This window comes from Mustela putorius, unplaced genomic scaffold (genome assembly GCF_011764305.1).
Source record: "Mustela putorius furo isolate JIRA1106 unplaced genomic scaffold, ASM1176430v1.1 tig00003858_pilon_pilon_pilon, whole genome shotgun sequence".
NCBI lineage: Eukaryota > Metazoa > Chordata > Mammalia > Carnivora > Mustelidae > Mustela > Mustela putorius.
This window is the reverse complement of record NW_025422010.1, coordinates 9,426,299-9,440,709: the sequence shown is the minus strand read 5'-3', so window position 1 is coordinate 9,440,709 and position 14,411 is coordinate 9,426,299. Positions and strand designations below refer to the sequence as shown.

Genomic DNA, 14,411 nt, shown 5'->3' with positions numbered 1-14,411 from the left:
CCATCCTTAACCCAGGTTACATACAAGATCATAGCTAATCCCCACTGAAGATGAGCTCACAGTGCAAAACCGCAAACACACAAGCCCAAAACACGCTTCTGGAGCAAGAGCTAGCTGATGGCCAACTGCAGGATTCTACTCCCAGATACGCCTTGAGATTCTTCTAGAACATCAGAGATGACAAATTAGGTGTGTTCACAACCTCGAAAGGCAGGCAAACAGGAGAAAAGATTAAGTCATTACTGTAAAAGACCATACATTCTAAAAAACAATAAAGTAGTTCTCTTAAAAATGAGAAACTAGTCCTTGGCATAAGTTTAATGTGGGGAGAAATGCCTCTTTTCAGCGAGAACTGGAAGCCCAGCCTAGTAAATATAAAAGTCTATAGTAATCATCTCTAGTAACAAGCAACTCCAAGAGGCATGATGGTCCTCAGTAGTTCCTGATTTCTTAAAAGTAGGATGAACTGAAATATCTAGCTTCCCGAAATGTTACCTAAAAGTTGGCAAATCCCCAGCATCTCTGATTTTCTGTCGTCATCCTTTTTCCTGTAAACTCTTGATCATCCCTTGTGCTAAAGGAGGAGATCTGCACTTCCCTCCATTCCCCTCCGTTTCCTGTTCTTGGGGCATGATATTTGGTCCCAACAACCCAGGTCACAGCCATTTAGGATGAGCGAACAGTATCCTCTGTGAGAAAGGACAGATTAGCTCATCAGAATGAACCAGTAGGTTCTATTTTAATTGCAACAATCCACTCTAGTTCCTGGATTTATGAACCCCTGCCTTCAAGCAACATAAACCAAGTGGGTAAAACGTCATGCTTTGATTTTAGTAATGCCTGAGAATTTTAAATATAACTGTTTCCGTTTCTTAAAAAATACACTTTACTTAAAACATAATAGCCCCTACTTCTTGATCATTGCCATTTGGACATAAAAGGCACAAAAGACAGGCTTTTACCAAGAGGTAGAGTTTACCAGTAAAGGGCATGAAGAAGGATTCCTTTAGCTATTTTTAACCCAAAATGTAATAAGCAGATCTTTGTGCAGTTCCTCTTAGGCAATGTGTACAACTCAAAAGAGGTTTCTGGTCCCCAAAGGCACCCCACCCCACTTATCCCTGGTGCTCAGAGGAAACAAAGGCACTCTTGACAGGGCAGGAAAATCTCTGCAAGGAAAGCCTCGGAGCAAATGAATGCTGCAACCTGGAATGAACTCAGGCAGTGAATCTTAAAGACCAACTTGTGTGAGCTGGTCATTGCCACCCCTGGCTCGGCCTGGGTGGCGGGGACGGTGGTAGCCCACGTTCGGGCGACAGGCACCGCTAAGCACCTGTCTCCCAGGTGGGAGCTGAGGACGGCCGGGGTTGCCCATCACAGACAACCCCAGGGCCCTGAGTTGCCGCTGAACTCACTCCACTGCTACAGCGCCCGCCGATGCTGTGTCGCTCCGTGTGTGTCCCTGGCTTGTGCAGATGTCTGTCCTGCGTCTTCCCGTCAGGCAGAGTTCTCGATTCCACTAAACCCCTTCCTTTATCCCACCGATCAGCTCAGGGGCCCCCCTGTTTTACCTGAACAGAGTGTATCGCTAGAGGAGCTGCAGGGTCAGCTTACGCGGGCGACCAGACTGCATCAAGAGGAGACAGAGAAATTTACAAACAAGATTCGGAAGGTAAATATGTAACACAATTTCAGTACAACCAGGGCTCTGAGCGCAGAGCCCCCTGGAGACAGGTGACAGGATGTATTTGAAAGAGCATTGTCTGTCACTCGCAGGCTCCTGGACTCCTGGATCCGGTTGAGCTGCCCTGAGGACATCTCATGAAGACAGCTGTCCATCTTCCTCCTCTAAAACATGCTTTTCACTATTTATGTTGTGGTCTCAGGAAGTTCTTCCTAACATCTGACCTACGTAGCCGTAGCCAGCAAAGGAGCATCACAGAGGGCCTTAACACACCTGGACAGGAAAGGGTGTCCATAATAATCATAATAATCAGATTTGTAAGCTTTCCCAATGTTAGGTAAATTTTCTGAGAGAAATACCAGACCCACCCTCAACGGTTGTCTTCAGAAAACTGCCATTGATTGAGCTGCGGCCTTATTAACTCTCCTCGCTTAGTTACTGGCTAATTATCCATGATCTGTTAAATCAGAGTTGTTAAATCCTGAATCTGTTAATTCCCAGAGTTGCTAGGAGAAGGGAGTCACAGACACGAGCCCTCACTTCCTAAATAATTTAACTTTTTTTTTTTCCCTGCACCAAAAGTTTATCCCTGGAAGTGAGTTTATCCCTGGAGATGCTAAGAGCAAAATAGCAGGGTCCCAGGTATGATAGTACTTGGGTTCAAGACAAAGGAGTGTATTGAAGACAAGACTTGCCCCCCTCCCCGCTCATCCTGCTCTTGTGCCCACCGGGAATAGAACCCACGGCGGGACTCTGAGGGCTGCCGAGATGGGGAATGAAATCACCACTATGTTTGTGTTCTCCCAGCTTGCAGTGCAGGAAAGATCTGGTGTTTTGACAGTGACCACGCCAGTCTCTGTGCACAGCCGGGGTCTTCCCAGAGCTGCCCCTCCCTCTTCACTGGCATTAACACATAGGATGGTGTCGACCACAGGCAGCCGTAGTCACAGCTCCATGGGTTTTGGAGCACTAATGGAGTCCTTTAGGAAAATAAGACAAAACAAAACTCAAAGCCTTGGTGTTTGGCCAAGAGGGAGTGTTAAATTGGGAGAGGACAGCTGATAACTACAAGGCTGGCATTAGAATCCTACCCCACCCCCACCCCCAGTCTGTGGAACAGAAAGCTTTCATTTAGCTACTATTGATATTATTTTTGTGCCCTTCTCTGTGCAATAAGATTCTATTCACACCCCTTTGCTTAGTCATTACCGACATAGTCATTGTTTATTGCTTGGAAGAGCGCCTATACCCATGTTGAAAAGCAGGAACTGAGCATAGAAATGGAAAACACTTCTTTTTCAGCAATGCTTTATTTCCCTAAGAGTTACTTGTAGCCAATGAGAATGTGGAATGCTAAGTGTGGAAGGAGGTTCTCAGCATACTTTCCTGTTTGCTCCCCACCATCTGTGGCCGAGGACCTTGCCTCCAGGACAATCCCTGCTCCCCCATCCGCCCACCTCGCTCTCCCGCTCTCTGTGGGCCTTTCCATCAGCTTGCTTTCTCCTGTCTTCTGAGGGTGGTGCACACTAGAAGGCTTAGGAAACCAAGGAGAAGGGTTTCCACTTAACCTCCCCCCCACCCCCGCTTCCAATTGCAGTGTGCCTTTTGCAGGCCCACAAACAGAGGGCAAAGGGAATGGGCATGGAAGTCCGCTGTGAGCCGTCCATCCGAGAAACGATTTTCCTGAAGCTTAGAGACCTCCAAAAAACACCATGGGAGACTTGACAAGGAGAACTGACGATAGCACCTTGGTTTGAAATAGCGTTTCCTTCCGAATCGGAAAACCCTTGAGGTTTCCTAAATAGTACACCTCTCAAGGAGTTTCCTGGGCTTTGGGGGAGTCTGTGTTTCCCGTCCCAGGGGCAACTTGATCAACACTTGGTTTGGTGTTGCGGCACATTGGAATAGCTGCCGTCACACTCGTGTCTCTCTTTCCATTCAAGATGGAGGAGGAGCACCTCTATGCCTTAAGGTGGAAAGAACTAGAAATGCACAGCCTGGCTTTGCAAAACACCCTCCATGAGCGAACCTGGAGTGACGAGAGGAATCTGATGCAGCAGGAGCTCCGGTCCTTGAAGCAGAACATTTTCCTGTTCTATGTCAAACTCCGGTGGCTGCTGAAGCATTGGAGGCAAGGGAAGCAGATGGAGGAGGAAGGCGAGGACTTCACTGAGGTAACCCTCCCCTGCAGCCCCCACGGAGAGTTCATTTTATTTGTGTCCGTTTTGTTCTTGACCCCCGGGCCCTGCTGTTCCTCTACCCCCCTACACACAAAGTCACATTCTGTTACTTAGGATGATTTTATCAAGCCCAATCCAGGCACGGGAAATGCAACATGTTGTCCAGTTCTACATTAGACCAAGAATTCTGTGCTGTCCCCTGGCCTCGTTGTCAGAGCCCTTGTCTCGAACTCCACTGTGCGGCGAAGCTGTGTGGCCATTTTTCCCCTTGCTGACCTTTGAAGTCATGCGCATTGTCACCCTGAGGTCCTGTGTGTCTCTTGAGAAGCCTTGCTGGTTTGTCAGACTGAGTTCTGAATCTTTCTGTCTCCTTTCCGTTTTGGTTTTTTGTTCCTAAATGCTAGAGCCCGTTCTGCCCATGTGGTTTGATAAGGGTCTCTGCTCTGCTCCAGATGGGTCTGCGTTTTGCCACCTCTGACATTTGCATACGTGCCCCGCCCCCCTTCTGCCTGCACTCCCAGATTCATCACAGAAATAGCACAGAGTCATTTGCTTTCTGGTTGATTCTGACTGATTCAGTCCCTGTGGCCTTTAGCCCTGTGGGCTTCTTCGGGCCTTGCCTTCTGGCCACTGCCATGGGGTGTGCACGGGGCAGCCACACCCCTGGCTCCTTTGTCTGCTGCTTCAGGGCCTCGTGAATATTGGTTTCCTCTTAGCCCCCACAGAGTTTTCATCTGCTTTTCACTGTACGTAATTTTAAGTCATCCTAGGAAGGGGCAGATACCGTTGTTTCTTTCTTCGGGGAGGAAAGTCCTCCCAAATTAATTCAGCCTGCTTCCAGATAACCTTGACATTGAAAACCACCTTTGCGCAAAGCCTAGAAGTGGTTGTAAAGTTCACTGCTGATCAGCGCTTTGGAGTTCCTCCTTCTCCAGCTTATAATACCGTACCAGTCATCAATACTGATTTATAAATAATAAAACTTTTCATTATCAAAATAAGTTACAGTCAAATTTCCGATCTTTTCTGACCGATTGCATATCCACAGTGTGCTGTTTCCGTGAAGAAAGTGGCCAGTGAATGAAATGGGCTAACTGAGCATGTTCAGGAAAGGGCTGAGAAGTCAAGACATGATAACCCATAAAGGGGAGAATTACCCTCAAGCAATAAACCAGGCTGCAAGCAAAGGGGTTGGGTAGAGCTGTGACTGTTGTCTCCTGCTGTTTTCAGAGCGAGCATCCAGAGACCCTCCCCAGGCTCGGTGAGCTTGGAGTTCAGGGGGAGCCCAAGGGGGACAGCCCAGACCGAGATGACAACAGTCCAGGCTGCGGCTTTTCGATGGGAGAGCATTCTGCACACCCCGCGGTGCAAACGGGTGACCACGGATCGAGGCTGCAGCCTACACATGGGGGACAGCTCCACAGGCAGGTGGGTGCCAAGGTTCCAGCTCCTCATGTGACCCACACCTGAGAATAGACTCCTAGCCTACGTCTGGGTCATCGTACTTTATGTGCTGTGTTCTGGGGAGCGGAAAACACTGAGCGCCTGTGGTGGCCTGTCACTGTGCTTGTGCTAGAAATCATATCATTAAGGCTTTATTTCAGCATCAGCCCATTGGTCCATTTGCCTTACACATGTCAATAAGGGGCATGGTAGGATCCGATCAATTGGAAGGGCCGGCAAACGTACCTGAGAAGGAGAAGGGGGACTTACAGAGTGGTGTGTAGAAGGATCTGTGACTTCAGAAAGGCTGACTGTTCTTCCACGAAAGAGACTTTACCGGGGGCAGCACCCTCCTCGGGGCCAGAACAAGAAGGTACAGGGGCTCTTTTTGTTGATGTTTGGCTGAATGGATATCGGCAGCCTCACGAATTAGGCAACCTCTTGCATAAGGAGGAAAGAAAAAGTATTTTTTTTTTTAATCCCAAACATGTATAAAGTGTTTCAAGTTCTTTTTGGGCCACTCAAAAAAAAATTTATTTTTGATGACACTTAGAAAAACGGAAAAGCGTATATGGAGATGGAATTTCAGTGCATAATATGAAATCATTATGAATACCAAATGTCACATTTATTAATTATTAAGCAGATAGCCCCTGCTTAATCAGCCAGAAGATACTATTGATGCCGCCCATTACAAAACAGCAGCTGTGTCGGCTTTGGCGTGCTGAGAGACCCTGGGAAGTACCCAGTGTTAAAGCTTCTTTCCTCGCAGCCTTCCTGGTCTGAGTTTTTTCCGATCCTGTGTTGCTTCTTTGAGGGTTCTGCAGGGCAGAGCCAGAAGCCCCAAGCCCTAGACTCTTGGCTCTGGCAGGGAGGGGCAGGTGCGGGTGGGCCCGAAGTGCACAGTGACCCGGGGTGGGGCGGTGTGGCTCCTGGACCACAGACATTTCTGGCCACGCCCTGCGTGCTGGACCCCACAGCTGCGGCTCCTCCCTCCGAGCCTCAGAGGGTCAAGTGGGAGAGGGTTGTCATCAGAACTCTGGCTCAGCTCCAAATGAGAAAAATCGTGATGTCTGAGCGCAGGCCTCGGGGCTGTGTGTCTTTCCCCAACCCTACTCCCCGCCGCCCCGGTCTGCTTTCTCTTCTTAGACAAATCAGATTTTCACAACTAAAGAGCTGTTTTCTCTGCACGCCCATCCGCCCTTCGTTTTCCCTGAATATTATGACTCAAGAAAGAGGTTGCACTTTCAAATGAATGTTTAATTACACTTATTAGGAAGTTTGTCATTATGCCAGGGTCCCTGGGGAGTTCTTAACGCGTGGAGTGAGTTTTCCAGCAATGGCTCTAGTTAGGAAATACAACGCTACCTTGCAAATAATCCTCAAAAACCTACCGCTTTTACCATTTTTCAAAGAGATGTCAGGCAGTTCTTTAAAGCATCTGGGATTAACTCAGAGAGCACCCAGTGACTGACTGACTGCCTCTTAGCCCTAAACCTGTCGTGTCTCAGGTCACGTGTTGGGTGTTTCCAGCCCGTGCGTCCAGATGCTTAGGAAAAGGGAAAAAATGTAACACATCTGGTTTTCTAAACAGTTCTCACGGAAAATGTTACCCTGGGGGTGGAAAATAATGTAAAGTCAGTCAGCTGGAACCTCACATTCAGCATATTTTAACATCATCTCTCTTTGCCCGCTCCTTCCAAAGCTGATTTTTTTTCGTTAGTCCCCTCGGAAGTGGCAGTGGGAGTCGTGAATTTCCACTTTGTATGGTGTGCAGAAGAGGCCAATGGGGCAGGGGCCGGGGGCAGCCTGCAGGACAGGGTGCGGCCTGGCAGAATCCAGGTGGCCTTTCATGGCCCCGTCTGTCTACAGGAGTCAAGTGCACGAAGCCGTCCGCCCGAGGACAGAAGATTAATGCGCTCTACTGTACGACAGCTGGTAGCCTGGGAGCGAACGTTCTCCGTTAGCAGATTTGCCTGCCCTTCCGTGGCATGGGTATTAGCTAGGCAGCCTGCCTGCAAGAGCAGGGACACGTGTCCCAGAGAGCCGCACCCTATTCAGAAACTCTGAGAACCTGCCAAGGTGATAAGCAGCACAGTGACGTGGCCTACCTCCTGTCCCAAGGCTAAACACGCCAGGGACCTAATTCCCCAGGCCTTGGACTTCTGCTGTGTGTCATAGTGAGCATTCTCACAGTTGAACACAGTGGATGGCAAAATGCATTATTGTCCAAAGTGGTTAAAAAAAAAAGAAAAAGAAAAATGTGTGTGTATCAAGTCACCCTTGGGAATAGTTCATAAAAGATCATCAGGTTGGAAAATGTTCAGCCGTGTGAATGTTCCCCATCGACTGATTTTTAGTTACAGGACTAGTGATCTAGTGGCCGCGACCTGATTGTCCTCGAGAACAGAAAGCACTTTCAGTTTGCCCGGACTTCTGGAAGAGCTGGAAAATAGGCAAGAGCTTATTGTATCGCTCTCACTGAGCTCCGGGACGCTGGCCATGACATGAAGCTTTTGAGACCCACATAGGCATTTTATGCTTACTAGGAGTTCCCCAAATCAAGATTTTTAATGCAAGGTGACTAAGAGCCCCAGCATTATGGCCCCGTGATTCCACTAGCTAATTGTCTATGAATTGGATTAATTTATTCAAAGAGAGAAGTTACTTTTTCATCCAGGGAGGGGATATAATATTCTTTATTAAAGCAGCTAAGCATAAATATATAGACCGTAATTTAAAATTCAGAGCAAGAGCTAATGAAATTATGTTTCATGTTAGTCTTCACCTACAGCGGCTCCCTGAAGATTCCCCCCTCAGGACCTGCTTTAGAAATGACTAGCATCTGTTCCCCAGGACCTTTGTCACTCAGCTCATCCAGGACTCGTCTGGGGCTCAGGGCCTTCAGAAGCCCCCCTCGGTAGAAGTCAGCCTCTCTCTTGTAGACCGAGTACCTTTGGCACCTTGGGCCTCCCAGTTGACTCACCTTGGTGCCCACCTTTTTTGCTTTGCCCAAGATGTGGAAACTTCCAGAAAGAGCACCTCTGCCAGACAAGAAACGTACAGTTCTGTACGTCAGAAACTGATCTGCTCTGACTTTATTCCCTCTTCCCAATAAAGAAGCCCTCCTCTTGAACCTGGATCACTTTTACCTTCAATTTTGTATGTACCATGATTCATTTTTCAGATTCTACAACTTTATAACCTCCCCTAAGAGACGTGCAACTCTTTGTATAAGGAACCAGACTAAAGCTTATGATTATGAAACATTTTATGTTGGTGATGTGTTTTTGTCTGTTACTGTTACTGTGCAAATAGCACAGGCACAGGAGTGAAGAACCACAAGTACTAGAGGATACTCAGGAAAGGACTCTCCGACCCCTGCCCTGCCTCCCAGCATCAGCCACGCAGCAGTAAACCCTAAACCTTGCTCATAAGTGATTTCTTCCCCTCTGGCCACTTGATTTTCATCACATCTGCCCTGGTTTTCTTGGAGCCTTTGGCTGATAACCTGTGTTATAACTTACTAAACATATGTCCATCCTTTCTTTCACAAGCCCACATCTATTCTTGGGAAGCTCTCTGAAAATTACAGTGACCTGCCCTGAGAAGCCCTTGTGGCCTGGATCACCGGGCATGTTCTCAGCCAAAGGACAGATGATTTTTAAAAAATTTTTTTAAAGATTTTATTTATTTATTTGACAGGAAGAGAGATCATAAGTAGGCAGAGAGGCAGGCAGAGAGAGGGGGGAAGAAGGCTCCCCGCTGAACAGAGAGCCCTATGTGGGGCTCGATTCCAGGACCCTGAGATCATGACCTGAGCCGAAGGCAGAGGTAACCCACTGAGCCACCCAGGTGCCCCTGTACATAAATGAATTTCTCATCTCTATAACCCTCTACCGGGGATTTTCATGGCTGGTCTTCAGTGACTCATTCTCTTAACTGTGGGAGGAGAGTCGTTTTAGAAAAGAATCTTAAAATTAATCTGAATGAAACAATGAAAGTAAGAATGACAAATGGCTTCTTTATTAAAATGTGTCAATGTATCCTTTTGGTCTGATCTCACAGTAAAGGACTTATCCTGGGATTCTTGCAGGTAGAGGAATTGAATAGGATATGAGGTCCCCCTCTTTATAAGTATGAAATAGGAACTACGCCTGTGCTGGTGGTCAGGCACAGCTACCATAGCATTCTGGAACTCCCTGCCTATGTCTGCTAGCCTAGATGAGCACGAAGTAGAGGCCACCTGGCTCTCTGTGGGTCAGCCTTTAGTGGCCGGTCAGTGTATCTGTTCCAACTTTCTATTAAACCCATCTCCCAAATTAACGGCTCTGAGACAAGCAAAGTGGTTGGTGGTAGTTTAGGTCTTTCATAGAATTATGAAACACCTTATCTTAGAAATCTTAGGCAAGAATGATTTTATGAAGTAGTTGTCATTACATCACAAATATTTTGGTGTGTTCTCTTTCCCAGAAGCTTCCTTTTTACTTTCTATTAGTAATATTTATTGTATTTTTGGGTAGTAGTCTTATTGGCAGAAGCCCAACCTTGAACCTGTAATAAAGTTAGCACTTTATAGCAGTCAAGCTCCTAATCCCAATTTTGGGATCATTGCAAGCCTTGCCAAAGAGAGATGAACTTGGAACGGCTGAAATAACCTAAGCCTGCAGAAAAGGAAATGGTGGCAGCGATTTTATCCTGCTTCTACACAAGAAAACCAGCCAGCTGATCTTGAAGAGGTTGAAAAATTGGTGTTTTTGATTGAAATTGACCTACACTTAACAGATCTATAAACTAAAAGGTTGCATAATTGGGCCCCTGGCATAGAAGTTTCAGAAAGTTCTGTAGCCAAGATGACTTTCACCCAAAGACCTCTAAATGGCCCAAAGAATCTTGATGCCGTTCTTAACGTTATTAGGGTCGTCTTTTTACTGAAAGCATTGCCCAGCAAGGGCCCCCACAGAGGAAAAATGTAAGACAAGGCATTCTTTCAGGATGGCTTACTAATACTATTTCCATTGATCTGGGGATGGAATTTGTTTCCAGAGATGAGGTGGCTTCTCTTAGGCAAAATTTAAAGAAAAAGAAAAAACAAAAACAAAAACAAAAAAGCCTGGGTAGTGTATAATGTCAGAATTTAGATATAGATAGGTTGGCTCCGTTTGTCCAGCCTCGGGTGGGACAGACCGGGAGCGCAGTCTGCGCTGAGCACCTCCTGCCTGGGAGAGCCCGGCGGTTGCTGCGTTTGCGCATGCTCTGGTTCCTCCACTGTCACCCAGGGAACGGGATGGTACGCGCCCAGGATTGATGAGAGAGGCCAATGAGATCCTACCGGTGAGTGATGGGCACACCTGACTTAGCACCCCCTCTATTAGAGACAATTAGTATTACTTTTCATTATTGGGTTTTTGTACCTGAAGAGGTTTGAAGTATCCTGCCCATCTGGGTCTTCAGAAATTTTTATTTGGACCTCAGTTCTCGATGTTGTACACCAATGGTGGAGAGAGCTAGTCTGGCTTCTTGCAGTGACACATGCTGCTCCTGGGTGATTATCACAAGTACAATAACATCCATTCCGTGCACTCTCTTGCTCCCTTTGGCCACCTTCGTCCCAGAGCAATTTTTGAACTCATTCCGTGGCGATCAATATTATGCTGGTATAATAGCACATTATGATAATTATACTGACCCAACTGTGCATGAAAACGTTAAGGCTTAATTTTATTTAATCTGGTATTTGCTAATGCCAGAAAATACTTATTTCCAGAAGAATCAAAATTTCAGTCTGCAAAAAGACTTTTCTGTGAATTCCTCCTTTCAAGGACCACAAATTCTGGTCCTCATGTTATCAGAACCATTTGTTGTGGGGCTAGAAACCCCGCAGTCTGATGATACTCACAAAGTAAGGTTCATAAGGAGATATTGATTACATACAAGAATTGATTACATGATTTTCTTTGTTTTCTTCAGTGAGAATTAAATGACTACACAGAGACTAGATCAAAATTAGTCCCATTACTTTATGCTTAAAATACTCTGACTTAACAAGTAGTGATTTTTTAAGTTTAAAATCCAAAGATGAAAAGAGCTTATGATGGCATGTGTGGGTGGCTCAGTCGTTTGAGCATCTGCCTTTGGCTCAGGTCATGACCCAAGGTCCTGGGATCAAGCCCCACATCAGGCTCTCTGCTCTGTGGGGGAGTCTACTTCTCTATCTCCCTCTGCCTGTTGCTCTCCCTGCTTGTGCTCTCTCTTGCTCTCAAATAAATAAAAATTTTTTTTAGATATTTCTATTGCGTATGAATCTACTATAAAGCATAGTTTTTCTCAAATTCTGTACTCAAAAAGGTATGTATTTCTGAAAAGATTATTGCAACACTTCTGACTCACCTGCACTTGCATAATTTTTAAAAACCTTTGGTGTAGAGTTGAAAGAAACCATTCTGCATTTATTACAGTTGTATATGTATCCTGAGCACCTCTTTGAGTGTAGTGTTAATTTACTTACATTTTGGTTGGAAGGAACGTGTAGGATTTTTAGAAGGCTCTCTGGCTGCTGAATCTTTCAGACGTTGTCAAGATTGTACTCTTACTGGTTTTAGTCTCAGAGCTATTCAAGTAACAATTGACGGTCAAGGGGAGAAAAACCAAACAGCTATAAATGTTAACAAACAGGCCTTTCTACCCCCATTGAAAGTCTACCGCATCTAATGTTAGAACTGCAGACAATTTACAGGGAAAACTGGGGTGTTTTCAGTAATAAAACTCATGTTAAAGAGCTTCTCTTTTCTAATTCAACTCTCTCTAAATCTAAACATATAGATAGCCAGAGTATCTTAAATTCTTCCCAAAGGTGGCTGTCCATTTTCATCTCTGTGCATGGGTGTTTAAGGGATTAATGAGATGGTTTTAGAAGCATGACAGACTCTCCATCTGGTGGAGGAGAGCTGGGGGCTCCGTCCTGCTGCCCTGGGCACAAGCAGTGGGGGGGGGGGTCTCTGAGAGTAAGGTGCTCTGTGTCCCCAGAGTCGAGACAGTCTGACTCCAGCAGTACTGAGAGAGCTTTGATTCTACCTGCCTTGTACATGAACCCAACAAGATGGCCCTGGAACCAGACTGGGAGCTCAGGATGCACTTTTCTGTTGGATTGGAAGGGATGAGCTCGTGGCATTTTTACTATCCAAATATCGTAATTGATTCAGTATTTAATTCGCTTGGACCGGCCTTTCTGATACAATGCCCATGCTGAAACGTACAAAGACAGCAGTCATGCTTTTGAAATGTGCTTTCCAAGGGCAGGGTGAGTTTTAGAAAATAAAAAATCTTTTAAGTTAGGTGTAAGCAGATTAGTGATAAAAATCCTTTTTTCATTTATCACACCTGTTTACATACTTCATTTGAGATGAGCATTGTGTGGGCCCAAGGAAACATGGTTGTGGGTTGGGTTTTGTCTGTCTCCATGCACTCACATTGGTGGTGGGGTAGTCAGGGGAGGCACAGGGAGAACAAGCAGGTGCATGGTTACTGGTGATGTTGGTGCAGCCCAAAGGAGAGACACAGTGATTCTGTCTCAGAAGACCATGAGGAAGCCATCATGCATGTTAAACATTTACATTTGATTTTGATTAAAGCTCAAAATGGCCTCCCCCATGGCCATACTTATCCATCCAAGTTAGAGTATGACCACCCTATGTTGATAACAGACACAGAACCTTTATTTTTTCTCTTCTGATTCAACAGTTGGTATTAAAATGACAACATATATAGGTGAGTGTTTATATCTTGCCAGATCTGCATTCCCAACCTTCACTGCAGATGTCTGAAATCACATTGGGCTTCCTCGCAGCCCTGCCTTCCGGACGCCCTGTGGCCTCCTGCAGCTTCTTCCCTTCTGTTTCTGGGCCCGGAGCACCAGCCCTGAGTGTGGGGTTCCCCCTTCCTGTTCCACCAGGCCCTTAGCGGCTTCAGCTCCGGGAGCCTGACAGCTGGCAGCATAGGGACCCTAGGGCTCTGTCCCACAAGCTGCAGACTTTCCGCCTGTTGTGTACCCATTGCAATGGCCCCTTGGACGCAACCCAGCACCCCCTTGATGCCATGACCTAAAGAATAACCTTACATGACAGAACCAACTCCATGTTCGCTCTCGCAGGTGGTGGAAAACCAGCAGCTGTTCGGGGCACTCAAGAGCCTGCTGGAGGACCTGCGCACTGAGCTGCGCGAGGACGAGCACGCGCGGCGGCGGCTGCAGCAGCAGTATGCCAGCGACAAGGCCGCCTGGGACGTGGAGTGGGCCGCGCTCAAGTGCCGCCTGGAACAGGTACCTGCCCGTGGGGGTCCCCCCTGCTCCCGCTGCGGGGCCTCTGTCATCTGGGCCAGATGGGGAGAAGACACAGTCGACAAATCTGCAGTGATGGTAGACCAAAGAGCTAGGACTGGGGGGAGGGGGGGGGAGCCGGGAATAGCTGCCTGCTCACTCGCTCGCTCTTTTTAAAATCCCCAGCTTCGGCGCGCCTGGGTGGCTCAGCCGGTAGAGCATCTGACTCTCGATCTCAGCTCAGATCTTGATCGCTGGGGTCATGAGTTCAAGCCCTGTCTTGGGCTCCATGCTGAGCGTGGAGCCTGCTTAGGAAAAAAAAAATAATAATTTCCAGCCTTTTCAAGGCACCTTCTTCTCCCTTCTATTCCCTCTCCCAAGTATGAAGCACAGTCCCCGCCAAGCGCTTTTTGACAGCAGCATTTATTTTTCCATTCTGTGTTGAACAAGGCTGTATTTAGCCCCATCAAGGGGTGGCCAACATGAAGTGGTGATCGGAACACACAGTCATAGACAGGTGCAAAGAAAATGCAGAGCGTGGCCTAGTTATCTTTGAAAAAGGCAAACATGTATTCCTCTAGATTTCTCCAAATACTGAAAAGAGCTTGTAGACCTTCTACTACAAGCCCTAGAAATCTGATTAGTATCTCAGTCCTTATTTCCCCTGGAGGAAAGGGAGGCCCAGAGGAAGTGGCTGGTCTCAGATCATGGAGGCTTTAGTGCTTGAGTAGAGAGAACGGGGTCTTACCTCCATCTTCCCAACCAAGCAGAGCCGTCTCAGAGATTTTAG

The 14,411-nt window shown here is 46.9% G+C and overlaps 1 protein-coding gene across 9 annotated transcripts in view; it reads left to right on the top strand.

Annotated features, from left to right (window-relative positions):
• Nucleotides 1-14,411, top strand: part of MTCL1 (microtubule crosslinking factor 1) — a 124,093-nt gene that overhangs the window by 87,170 nt on the left and 22,512 nt on the right. For 5 of the 9 annotated variants that reach the window (XM_045065382.1, XM_045065381.1, XM_045065383.1 and 2 more), the window contains 4 exons: nt 1,550-1,672; nt 3,628-3,858; nt 5,095-5,292; nt 13,457-13,624. In XM_045065382.1, the coding sequence (XP_044921317.1) occupies nt 1,550-1,672; nt 3,628-3,858; nt 5,095-5,292; nt 13,457-13,624 (720 nt within the window). The remainder of the gene's footprint in view (nt 1-1,549; nt 1,673-3,627; nt 3,859-5,094; nt 5,293-13,456; nt 13,625-14,411) is intronic. The other 4 variants (XM_004742722.3, XM_004742725.3, XM_013051389.2 and 1 more) reach the window with 2 other exon arrangements.